The 12,605-nt window shown below is 37.7% G+C and overlaps 1 protein-coding gene across 2 annotated transcripts in view; it reads right to left on the bottom strand.

Moving 5' to 3' along the window:
* Positions 1-1,997: 1,997 nt before the first annotated feature.
* Positions 1,998-12,605, bottom strand: part of HIPK3 (homeodomain interacting protein kinase 3) — a 59,568-nt gene continuing 48,960 nt past the window's right edge. The window contains exons 8-15 of one of the 2 annotated variants that reach the window (XM_086472108.1): positions 11,286-11,407; positions 10,999-11,123; positions 10,730-10,891; positions 9,477-9,773; positions 8,626-8,766; positions 4,523-4,758; positions 4,122-4,297; positions 1,998-2,477 (exon numbers count right to left, since the gene is read on the bottom strand). In XM_086472108.1, coding sequence (XP_086328234.1) covers positions 2,001-2,477; positions 4,122-4,297; positions 4,523-4,758; positions 8,626-8,766; positions 9,477-9,773; positions 10,730-10,891; positions 10,999-11,123; positions 11,286-11,407 — 1,736 coding nt within the window. In that variant the 3' untranslated portion in view covers positions 1,998-2,000. The remainder of the gene's footprint in view (positions 2,478-4,121; positions 4,298-4,522; positions 4,759-8,625; positions 8,767-9,476; positions 9,774-10,729; positions 10,892-10,998; positions 11,124-11,285; positions 11,408-12,605) is intronic. The other variant, XM_086472109.1, reaches the window with a different exon arrangement.

Here is a 12,605-nt window from a genome sequence, read left to right as displayed (position 1 = left end):
GCTTTTGTTAGTGGAGTAAAGAAAAAGATTACCAGTTATTAGCTTATTGACAAGAGTTAAACTCAAATGATTTGCACACTTATTCCAGTCAACATTGCAAGGATTGTATTCCAGATTTTGTTTTAAAAAAAAGTTAAGTCAAGCCTGCAAGATGCAGCTTCTTAAGAGTCTACACAATGCCAATATGAAAACATGAAAAAATTAAGTTACATCAATACATCCACTTATATGCAGTGATGAGCTCAAAGTTAATGGAGATAAAATACTGATGCAAATAACACACCCCAAAAAAACATATGCACTCATCTTCCATCATTTACAGTATAGTAGTTACAACACTTCAAACATGAAAACAAAATTTAAAAAAAAAACCAACAAAAAAAAAAAACCAAACAAACAAACCCAAAACCCAGCTTCTATTTCATGTAATTAGACTTGTACAGAAATTAGAAGGCTAAGAAAGAACTAGTTAATCACCTAATTTCACAGCTATCTGAAGTGGCAATCATTATATAGCAGCTTATCTATGATACATTCAAGATAAATGATACAATTTATTACTTGCCCATAAGCTAAAACACAGCCTCAGCTTAATACCTTCTGTAAATCCCATCTCTACACTACAGCATACTTGAGGTCTATGAAAAAGTAGCTACCTTTATAGGAAATGGATGATTAAGTCTTTGGTGCTGCAAAAGCAACTTCATTTGAACAAAACAAAAAAACGGAAAGACACACTTCCTAAGGAAAAAAAATATTGAAAAAGCATGTAATTTACGTCCCTGACGGAATGTATTAAATAAGCAAACACCCGCAACAGGCTAAAACAAATACTATCATGTAAAAAGACTAAAATCTCTCCCATGCATAAATGAAAGATTGCACACAAAGAACTCACATCTTTTCAAGCTTCAATAGTAAATATTCTGCTACTAGTTATTAAATACTGCATGGTTTGCTCAAGCTAAGATGAAACCACATCATGGATCAATGAGCACTTAAGGGCTTTTTCTTTCATTAGCTAGTCAGTCATGCCTACCGCACCTCTAAACATTTTATTATATCCAATTAGACAAACACTTTTAAAATAAACTACTTAGGTTGTATTGCAGTTCCATTTACCAGTATGAAATACTGTGTTGTGTGTCACTACTCAATAGCTACTGAATCAACTTTTCTTAAGCACTACTAAAGTCTTGTCTTGAAGCTAGATCATTCTGGGGAGGAAAAAAAAGACAGCAAAATTCAGCTACAGCAAAACATGCTGCCTTCTGATAAGGAAAACACACCCAGTACTAAAATCATACCACACAAAACCCAAAATGAGCATTACGTTATCAAAAAATCAGCAGATCTGAATTTTTAAGTGCTGCAGTCCTCAACATTTATATGTAAGTAATAACATTAACAACCTCAAATATTTAAGGCACTATGTGTGGGAACAGTTTACAATGCAGCTGAGATTATCAGGACAACAACATTTAAGAGCAATGTTTAGGCTGGTTTTTTTTCGCCCATGCAAAAGACACATGCAATGTGAAGAACAGCTCAACTTTTAGATAAGTGACTCAACATTTAAACACCAAGATACGCAATACAAACAAGTTACTTCTACACTGTACTGCTGACACATGTGCATCTGTTGCTCTAGTTCTGTACACTGAATGGCTTCCCAAATGTAGACGTGTCTTGCACTAGTTAGAAGGCAATTTTATAAAAAATAGCAGGAGCAAAACCAGATTTCTGCTCCCGTAAGTCACCTGTCTAAAGTTACTATATAAGAAGATAACATGACCAAAGACAAGTTATACCAAATGTGCAAAACACATTAAAAGTGAGTTTTTTTAAAGCTCAGAGTTGTTTAAATTGCACCCAAGTCTACATGATTCAAAAAAATAATTTTCCTGTTGTGCCATGGCTAGTATTTAATAAATACCATGTTTCTTCTTAAATCAAACTTCTGTATCATTGAGCTTCCTCAATATACTGTATTTGAGTTCTCACATAAACGGATACTGGCTGAGTTTTGTCGGACTCAGTGGAAATCCCGTGTAAGCAGGTGATGCTGTAATGTACGAATGCGGTGGGAAAACTGGTTTGTATTGAGTCTGATGAATGGTTGGGGAAGGTAAGAGACGGGGATTTATGCCAACTGGAACCTGGTGCACTATACCACTGGGATGAGAGATACTGTACGTTGGATGCTGTAACAAGGGTCTTGAGGTACACGGCGAGGCAAGGAGGTGGGCCACGGGTGCGGCGGTACTGAGGGGTGCCGACGACGGGTAGGGAAGAATAGCGGGCTGTCCTCCGAGGGGGGCGCCTCCCGAGAGATGCGCGTGCACGGCGGTGTGACTGGGACTTCCCTGCGGAAGGGAGAAAGCGTGACCGGCCACGCTGGCCGGGAGGTACACCTGCTGCCTCCGAGGAGCATAGTTTCCGTTCCATTCCTGCGGCCCGGACCCAAAGTGCTGAACCTGTCCACACACAGAAACGGGCACGTCTCAATATAGCTAAGTATAAAGAGAGTCTGAAAAATGGAATAATGCACTAAAACTAGTCAACTTAAATCAAGAGAAATATAGAGACAGGAATAATTGAATGCTTAAACAAAAAATATATTAGCTATTTAGATAGTAGCACAGACAGGAAATCTGACAGTAAGAGATGGTAAACAGAACACAAGTTATTTTAATGCTCTTGCAAAAAAAAAAAAAAAAAAAGAAAAAAAAAAGGATAAAATGCCATGCTGGGCTGTTTTAACAGAAATACCATGTATCACATGAGCAAGGTGCTTATTCCACTCTACTCAGCACTGGCTTGGCATCAATTGGAAGTGCTGCATTCAGTTTGGGCACCATAATGAGGCACAAAGAGGACAAATAGGAGAGAAATTTTAGAGGAGAGCAGAAAAAATAATAAACGGATTGAAAATATCTGAGACAACTAGGCAAACAGAAGTCTAGGGCTATGATCACAGAAGATGTGGCAATCATTAGCAGTTATAAAGAGAAAGACTAAAAATCAATTACTCCCATCAAATGACACAGACTTCAAACTACATAGGGCATCTACCAAAGAAGGAAGGATCAGCATAAATTTTTGTAATGAAAATAATGTTCTACACTTTCTGCCAAAAGGCTGAGGAGCTGCAGCCGTTGAGGAGATTAAAAATTAATACTATGCTGATCATATTAAGGTTTGCTTAGAATTAATTAAACCAATCCTTCTGCATAATCATGTAAAAATGGAGATTGTGTCACCCACCCAAATGTTTCTTTCAACCTAAACTATTCAAGTCATTATTGGTAAATCCTCTTATCTACATATAGCGTGCTTGCATTTAGTATTTAACTTACAATTTAATATCCACCGTTACTCTGCAAGACTTACACAAGCAGGTACTGCTCCTGTATTAAATGTACCTCCAGATACCTAACCAAAGGCTCAATGCAGCTACAGCTCAAAATTAATTAATTAAAAGGGGCTTAAACTTCAAATCATGTGTCAACTTCAGTGCTCAGCCACAGTGGACACACTGACTACGCTGTTGGGTAACAATAAAAGTAGCTTTTAGATTAACTTTGGGTATCTTCCAACATTGAATTGAACTACAATCACAACCTCTCCCCCTGCAGCTTCACTGCCTGGCAGCAAACGTGAGAAACAGTTGGCTTTGCTAAGCTCCATCTCATCTCTGGATACTCAAACTACAAGCATTTTCATGCACACTACTAGCAGAACAGGACTGAAAAATAGCTGCAGTTTTTTACTGCACACTATGAGCATTTTAGCATTTGGATGTAGGAAAAAAAAATAGGCTACCGTAGTCTTCATTTTGTCTCGTGCTTTGATTTCGTGTAGGCATTGATAATTTTCCCAGTGTGTCTCTTCTAGCATTTTTAAAAAAGTCAGCTGCTTTAAGGAAACGACCAAAAGTGAACGATACTTATGACTTGCTCAGTAAGTTGAAATCCATTTTTCAAGATCTGAACACTTCTGTAATCAAGCTGTTGAAAACCTGCAGTTGCCGCTGACAGCAACTGAAACTGTGAGCACTAAGCGTGTTTGGAACCTCAAGACAGAAAAAGTGCTTCTTAGATGTGAGTAAGTACACATACCTGACTGAAGTTTATATGTTGCTGATGGAATGCTGATGTCAGCTTTTGCTGACGGTTTCCTACAGAAGACTGGTTTATTCTTCCCAGGACAGACCGACCCTTTTTCAGTGGCTGGCACGTAGCACCTTCCAAGATGTAAATGAACAGTGTCACGTTTTTGTTGTCACTATTCTCTTCTAACAAAAGTTAGACAAAGTCTGCTTTGCTTCAGCACACAAGCACAAATAATAAAATAATACACTAATTAAAGTAAAAAACCAACACAATTTAAAAGTGTTTGTCACAGATTAGCAGATATATGAGCAGGTCAAAATTTTCATATGTATGGCTATTGAATAAATATTCAAATTTCTATTCTCATCTACCGGTGTAGAAAGAAAAAACCACCTGAACTAACTTACCTGTATTCACCATCTGTTCATCAAGATGTAACCTGTTTTCAAGTCTCATTGGTGGTACCACTACCGTGCAAACTGCTGATTTGGTTTCAGGGTTAACCGATGCTCTTGCTTCCTTATTTTTATTGGTATTAGCTACAAAGCTATTTTCCACAAATGGGCTGTCATGTCCTGAAGAGTCTGAAGTTGGGGAACCATCCACCGTGTCACATCCACTTTCCTGTTCGTCATCTGATATACTATCAAAAAATAAAAGTATTGCACTGACACAAATACATTTTAAAAATATAGATGCATTTTATTAAAATACTGTATAAAGTTTACGGAAGTGACACTACTCAAGGCTGGATAAAAATGTTACATTTTAATTATACAAGCACAGACATTCAGATGGTATTTCAATATTCAAACTCGTTCTACCCATAAATCGCAAGGTTCAGAGAACGGAGCTAAATTCCACATAAAGACTTAGATGTGTAACCCAACTTGCACTCACTTTTTAATTTTTTTTTTCAAATAATCTTGTTTTATAATCCACCCGAAATTTCTATTTTTAGGACAAATAAAGGGTTGAAGAAGAGTATTTTCTTTATTCCTGAAACAGCAAGGTCTCCCGATGGCTATTAAGCTAACAAAGGAGAACATACTAATCTACTTCCCTTCTAGAAATCAGCCACACCCCAGAGCCTGCAGAAAGCATCCCTGGGGCCTCCAAGGGTCGCAGAATCATAGAATGGTTTGGGTTGGAAGGGACCGCAAAGATCACCTAGCTCCAGCCCCAGGATGGGATAGAGAGCACCGAGGAAGCAATCTGCACAGTGGCAAGCCGCTCCCTCTCATCTGCACATCAACCACCAGCAGCTACACTAGACCTTATCTGCTGAAAAATTAGGTCTCTCTGAAGCTCCTCCAGAGAGCACGGTCTGTGTGTGACTGACAGATTCTTTTAAATAGATTTAGACTGAGACAAACGCAACCCTCTAGTTACACGGTGGCAATTTTGGCACTGGTGGTCTGTGAAATCCATGCTGGTTAAGTGGCACGAACTCATTCATTCAACCACTGCTTTCACCAAAGCAGCTGGAAGGGGAAGGAGGTGGAGAAACCAACTCATAATAATAATCTTTGCTAACATTTGTTGAAGGTCTGTGCTTGCATCACAAGAAGAAAGAGCTAAGATGGTAAATGACAGCTGCCAGAAGTGAGACAACAGTCTAATCAGTGGAACCAGAACCAAATACCTTTTAGGCAGCAAGTAGTAAACAACCTGGGAAAGAAAACTATTTTACAATGAGGTATATTGCCAGAAAAGATATTAATCTCATTTATATGTTATTTATTACACAAGCAATCACATACCTCTCACTAACAAAAACAAAAAAGAAATTTAACTAGTCCTCAACTGGGATGTGATAGGTATGGATTAGGTATGGATTATAAAGATAGCAAGAGAAATCCTTCACTTAATGGAGCTAAAATGAACGGTATGGGGTGATGAGTAAGTAAGTGTAGATGCTAATAAAGGTCCTGGTTAGAGCGGATAGGCATGAGAATTAAGAATCTCTATAAACTAGGAAAACATGAAAACCCCAGTTTATATTAAAAATTGATGGAATACATGCTTAACTTAAAACATGCAAGTAAGAGCAGTGAATTCACTAACTCCTAAACAGATGGTCAAGTTAATTGGTGATTTTATAGTTAATATAACAGGTCCTTATAGCATGGTGATTAAATTAAGACAATACGAATAACATCATTTATAAAGTCTCATCTTTTGTGACAAGTACTTTGATATTATGAGGGCCAGCACAAACCCCTGAAGTCTTAGTCAACAGAGCCAGGTAATTCTGCATAGTGTTTTAAGTAACAAATATTGATACTGTGACAACTACTGAGCAATTGATTGTATTTCTATATTCTTAACTTCCTATTCAAGTTACTAATTATATGAGCTACTATAAGCAAACACTAATGAAACCAAAATCTGACGCACTCCTCTGCTATTGACATAGAGTTGAATTAGAAGGGACCTGAACTACAGATCAGCTCCTTGCAGTTCACTAAACTCAAGCAGGTCTTTATGAAAAAAACTTGTCTGAAGTTTCCAATGTTTTGACGTTAAAGAATATCATAAGCAGGACCGACAACGATAACTATCAACCACTAAGACTACCCGGCGCCTCCCAGTATTGTTACCTAAATCTTTGCTAAAATTTAACCATTTGAATGGAAATTCTTCAAATGCTTCTTGTAATTCTCTTGTTTTACAGTCAGAAGTGACAAATGCTTGAAAGTAAGACCAGGGAAATATATCTGGTTTAGTCCATCTATGTAACTCTGGCAACTTTTAGATTTAGTATTTCCAAAGTCCCAGAAATGGCAGAAATTTGTCTGGCATTATCTTCTACATCAAGTCACCCTAAAAAAATGAAAGTCTATCCACGTGCTCCATCACTACACTTTTGTTGTTGGATCTATAGCAGCTGTGTCTGCAGAATGAGTTGGATCAGTGTAGTAACCCAGCAGAAAACTATTCCACCCAAAAACCCCTGTGACTGGATTAAGTGTAACACAAAGCTGCACCTTGAGTAAAATTTAAACTTTTCCCTAGTCCTAGCACTCACCAGACTGTACAAATCACCTCTGTAGCATACACCTTCCCAGCCCTTAACAGTACAAAGAATAACAAACCACTACACCTTCCAGTGTATTCAGTGTCCGATACTGCAGAGATTGTTCACCAAACATTTCAGGCCTTACAGAATACCAAGTGGATGTCAAAGGTGTTCATGCACAAGCTTTGTTTTCTTTCGTTTACCCCTTTTTTTTTTTTTTTTTGAGGAGAGAGGATTGTGTTTTTATAAACAGAACCATTTATATATATAAATTATCCATTAAAAGTATCATTAAGTCAGACTGCCCAAAATTTAAAACATATAAAATTGCCTGTACAGACCACAGTCCCACTTCCTTGTCAACACATGCTGTGACAGAATCTTTAATCACTTTAAATAAAGGGTTTTTTTCTCATTAAGACTCCAATCTTACTGATTTTGCATAACAAAACCGCTCCGGGTTTGAATCACTCTTTTCTATACAGAAAGCTATTCTACAGAAAATAGGAAGTGAACTGTACAACAGAAATAAAACAACTGGTCATGCTTATGGCAGCCACAGGTTGCTTGAAAAAAATGGATTGTATCCATAGGTCATGGAATTTCTATGGGATACTGGGTAAATCATATTAAGCCAAACTTTTCACCAATACCAGCAACTACATATCCCAAATATTTCTTAGTCCACAAACTCCTGTCTAGGAATCTGACTTGTAAAAGCACTCCAAGTAGCTGCAACTAAAATTTCAACACACTAGTGCCAGAAGGGCAGGGACTGAAGAGGAAAAGCCATCTGCAGGTGCCCCAGCCAGAACATCCCAAGTCAGTGGTAATTTCTGACTGTGTCATAGGTCTGTGTTGCGCAAGTTTCACACAGATAGATGCTTTAGTGTCAAGCTCTCAGGTGCTGTAGAAAAAAACCCACCATTAAGTAGTTCAGATTTACATTAAATGTTTTTGTAAGAGTGAATTTTGAATAATGTGCGAAAATGAAGGCTTAAGCTAGACATCAAGCAGTGAAGATAAAAATATTTAAGAGCTGCTCATATGAACAGCTTACATTTGGTAGAAAAAAAAAGGCACCAATGTCATTAAAGATTACAAGATACACAACAGGAGAATAAAAGGGTGCAAAATTAAAGATGTTCTGGCAACTTCAAATCCGTCACATCCTACTTTGGCTTACTTAATTTTGCAAGCTTAGAAGATTTTTGTTCTAAAGAAAGTTGCATGCAACACTCTTGTATCTTCTGTGTAAACACCATTCATTCAGCATTTTGAAAACTTCCAATGTAGCAAGACTGATCTGTTAGGAACGACAAAAGAACAGTCTACGCTGTGCAACTGTAGGCCAATAAATTAATTTTTAAACACATCATTTAGCCTCACCAGATGGCAACATAACAAAACTTTTGCATTTTTTAGTATAAACTGACTCCGCTGTATACTAGGATCTTTCTTTTTATTGAAAGGAGCACAACTTTTTACCTGTTGGATCTCTTGCAAGGAGATGGACTAGACTGTCCCGAGGAGCTAGTACTCAGAGTGCTATCAGGACTGCTGAGAGAACATACGCGGTCAATGTTCAGGGTGTTCTGGCAGGCTTCACAGCCGAGGCTACCTTTACACCTAACATACAAAAAGAAAGTGAGCAGACGTACCATCTCTTATTCGTTCTTTCTGTACGCCACCAACTGAGGTGTAATTAAGGAATAAAAAGGGGTCAAATGTTAGAAAAGGTCCCTTAAATGTAAATTAATATCCAATTCCTTGTTTCTTTTACATCCAAAACATTTTAAACCTTTTCAGTGTTCTTTCGGAAATTCTAAACTAAACATGCCTTTTTTGAAACCTACTAAATAAATACATTTTTACTGAATCAATACAACAAAAGATTTTACTGCAACAGCTCAGAGCCTCAGTACCTGCTTTTATACAGAAATGCACACCTTTTCATGCCGTAGAGAAGCATTTTTTACCCATATGTATGTAATATTATCTACTGGATGCTACCACTAGATTGGTAACATTAATTATACAGAGACAGACAACTGACCTTCAACAAATAAACAGAGTATGACAGTATTAAAAAAAAAAATAATACGCTGGACCTGAAAGTATTCTGGTTGGAAAATGCCTAACGTACACTGCTTAATGAGGTAGACTTTTGAAAGTATTTTTCACATGCAAATAATATACCACTAGAGAGTTAACTTCTTAGTGAAGCTCGATTAGAAGTGCAGTTTGTCTTTTTTCACTCAGATTCATTAAACACAGGAGCTACGCTAAGACAGCTATATTTAAGTAACACCTTAATAAAAGTAAACATCCATTCTTACTCTCTCATTGAATGTGTTTGTCCTATGTCATCTTCATCTGTGTCACTGCTGATGGTGATCACACTGACTGCTGGGCTGGGGGAACCGGCAATGAAGATAGCCTGGCGCTGTTTGGTTGAAAGAGACGCATCAGGGTCCAGCCTGACCGATGCTTCACAACAGTTACTTTCCTGTCCTTCTGAGTTATGATTGTCCTGTGCTTCTATACAACTTATTCTCTTTACAGCCTTCAGGTTAAGTATCTTTGGAGATATAAAGGCTGAGTTTTGGATATTGGTATTTTGTAATAGATTGCTCCTGTGAAGAAAACACACCGTTTGACATTTAGTGAATCTCTACCAACAGACCTGAAAACTGTACTATTTTCAAGAAAAACAAAGCAAGCAATGTAGGCTAAAACACCAATTCTCTAAACTAATACAAAGAAAAACATAAACCAGTAAACGCAGTCATAAATATTTGGCATAGATGATTTCAGACATTAATAAAAAACCATCCAAACGATGTAATATCGAAGACTGAAATTTACAACAACATTGAATTCAATACATTGAAAATCCCATTTTCATATAAAGGAAAAAAGAAACAAAAATACCATTTGGGCAAAAAACTAGCGAACAAAACCCGTCCATATTTCCTGCAAAGATTCTCCCTGAAAACAGAAGCTGGCAGCCTCCAGGTGAAATCCTCGCTTAATGCAAGACTGCTGACGTTGCCCTTTGTAACCCATGCTTTCCTCCTTATTGAGCACCCCACACCTCTGCAAATGCTATGTACGGCATTGGGGCATATTTTCTTCAGCAAGCAGCTAAAGCATTTTTGGCTGCCAGTGAAAGAAAGACTATTCTTAAGGCAATTGTGAGGCGTACAGCAACCCTGTTATAGAGTAGCTCTTTATTTTCAGTCGTCTAACCCTGATACATCCTCATGCACATAAGCTTAGGAATATCTCATTAGAGCTACCTCAATATATTCTTATACCTTCCCAAAGGCTATAAAGACAACTTTGCTATCATGACAGGCACATACTAATCAAAAGAATTAAAACCTCTTACTATTCGAAGTATTTTTCCATCCAGTCTGTATTACCAAAGCAACATTGAAAACTTAGGGCAGAAAGCACAATTTCTCCCAAAACACCATTTAAATACAATTGTCACTAAGAAACATGTCACTTTTACAAGCTATTCCTCTGCCCACTGAACAGCAACTACAGACACACTATCTTTGAATGTCAGAAATATTCTACCAACCTGTTCTGACACAGTTTGTTCCTCTTGGTAGCTGCAGGCTGAGGCCAGACAACATGTGCAATGCCCACACTAATTGGCTGAGGGGCAGACAAGGTTATCTGATGTGTTAAAAGCGGCTGCGGTATCATTGAATTGTAATGGGTGCCCTGGGTAATCATCTTCCTGAGGAAAAGGAAAGGAAGTTTTAAATTGCAAGTCATTTGCATCAGCGTCCACAGCTCTTGTTAATCAGAGCCATTAAGGTATTGCACAAAAACATGTGGACTTACCCCCAGTCTCCAAGCCTCTGTGGGCCAGCCACAGGATCAGAGGCCAGAGATGTAGCAGGAGCTGCCACTGGTGCTACTTGCTGCCACGCAGGAACCAGTATTTGCTGGGTCTGACTCGACCACGTCTGTTTGTGAAGCAAAGATTTCATGACACAGGGAATGACTGAATTTACATTAGCTGCTTGTTGTTCAGCACAAAACAGAAGAGGGACCGCAACAGAACTCTACAGGGCAAAAATATTCACTAGCTAATAATAAAACAAGTAAGATTTTTAAAGTAAGCCAACCTGAGAAAGGATTCCTGCTCGAATCTGTAGTGGTTGAATTGTGTGGGCTTGGGTCACCAACGGAACTGCATTATCCACTCTCAGAGAGAAACTGGTGGGTTTACTATGATTTGTAGGAATTCCTATCAGGAAGAAAAATACATACCCAAGCTTTAAGCAAAACACCAGTCTTGCATATATTTTCTGAGCAAAATGCAAACATAACTTTATACGGTTTTACTATTTTTTCTTTATGTGCTTATGAACTAATTCCATAATCAAGGCTTTCAAGCCAAATAAATCAACATCTAAAAGATTTTCGTGCCATTACTTATCTGCACAAATATTTGATGCTGTAATTTCCAGAAAGAACTGCCAACAGCTACTATTTGGAAACAGACTACTAGAAAGCGGAATGACTTTGGCAGAAATTCCTGCAAAGCTAAGCATTTACTCTTTATCACGAGTTACATTAAAAATATTTCAAAGGAAGCAGACAAAAGCAAGCAGAACCGAATTTCAAAGCTTCTCACAACTGACTCCTGAACGTCTCATGCTTTGTATTTCCAGCTAACTGAAACCCACTCCTTTTAGCATACAATGCTGCAATGTTTACTACTCATAATAATAACGTTAAACTACAATCTTCTTTCAGCAGATCTTGCAACAGAACCGCTATGCTAGAAGAAAATACTGGTTAGGGAAATATACTAACTTCATCTTCTAACTGCACATCATGTCTTGTGCTTTAGTCAGAGACTAAGCAATGGTGTTCAGAGGCAACTACTAAAGAACTACTAAACTAAAGATCAGAAGTAGTTTGTTTTTTTTTTAAATCTTTACAATAAAGGATGAAAGAAAACCTTCATCTGATGTAATTCTCTCATGTCATAACACAGTACTAAGTTATAACCATGCAGTCCAAAGCTTTTAATCTTGAAACACTGTGGACTAATTTTTTCCACACAGCGACCTAGAACAGCAACATCTTAAACTCTGCCAGAAGTAGCGAGCTTTAGCACTTCAGATATTTGACAGAGCAGCCAAGCAGCGAAACCTTGAAGCAGTGCCAGATACCATTAATATCCCTTTCCCTCCATGCCAGCAACTCAACTTGTCACCTATGTGATGAAAACAATATATTCCCTTCACTCAAACTGTACCAGAATTTAAATTTGGAAATTTATCATCATACTAAGAATACAGCACACAGATCACAGATAAAGCATTTGCCTATACTGTTTCCTTTTCTATAATCCCTTTATTCATCTAGGTATGAGGAAAACGGGAGGGTTTTTAAATTGTGGAATATGTCATTGTCTAAAGCATATATACAATTTC

This window comes from Leptosomus discolor, chromosome 12 (genome assembly GCF_034619465.1).
Source record: "Leptosomus discolor isolate bLepDis1 chromosome 12, bLepDis1.hap2, whole genome shotgun sequence".
Lineage (NCBI taxonomy): Eukaryota > Metazoa > Chordata > Aves > Leptosomiformes > Leptosomidae > Leptosomus > Leptosomus discolor.
This window is presented reverse-complemented; position numbering and strand designations above follow the sequence as displayed.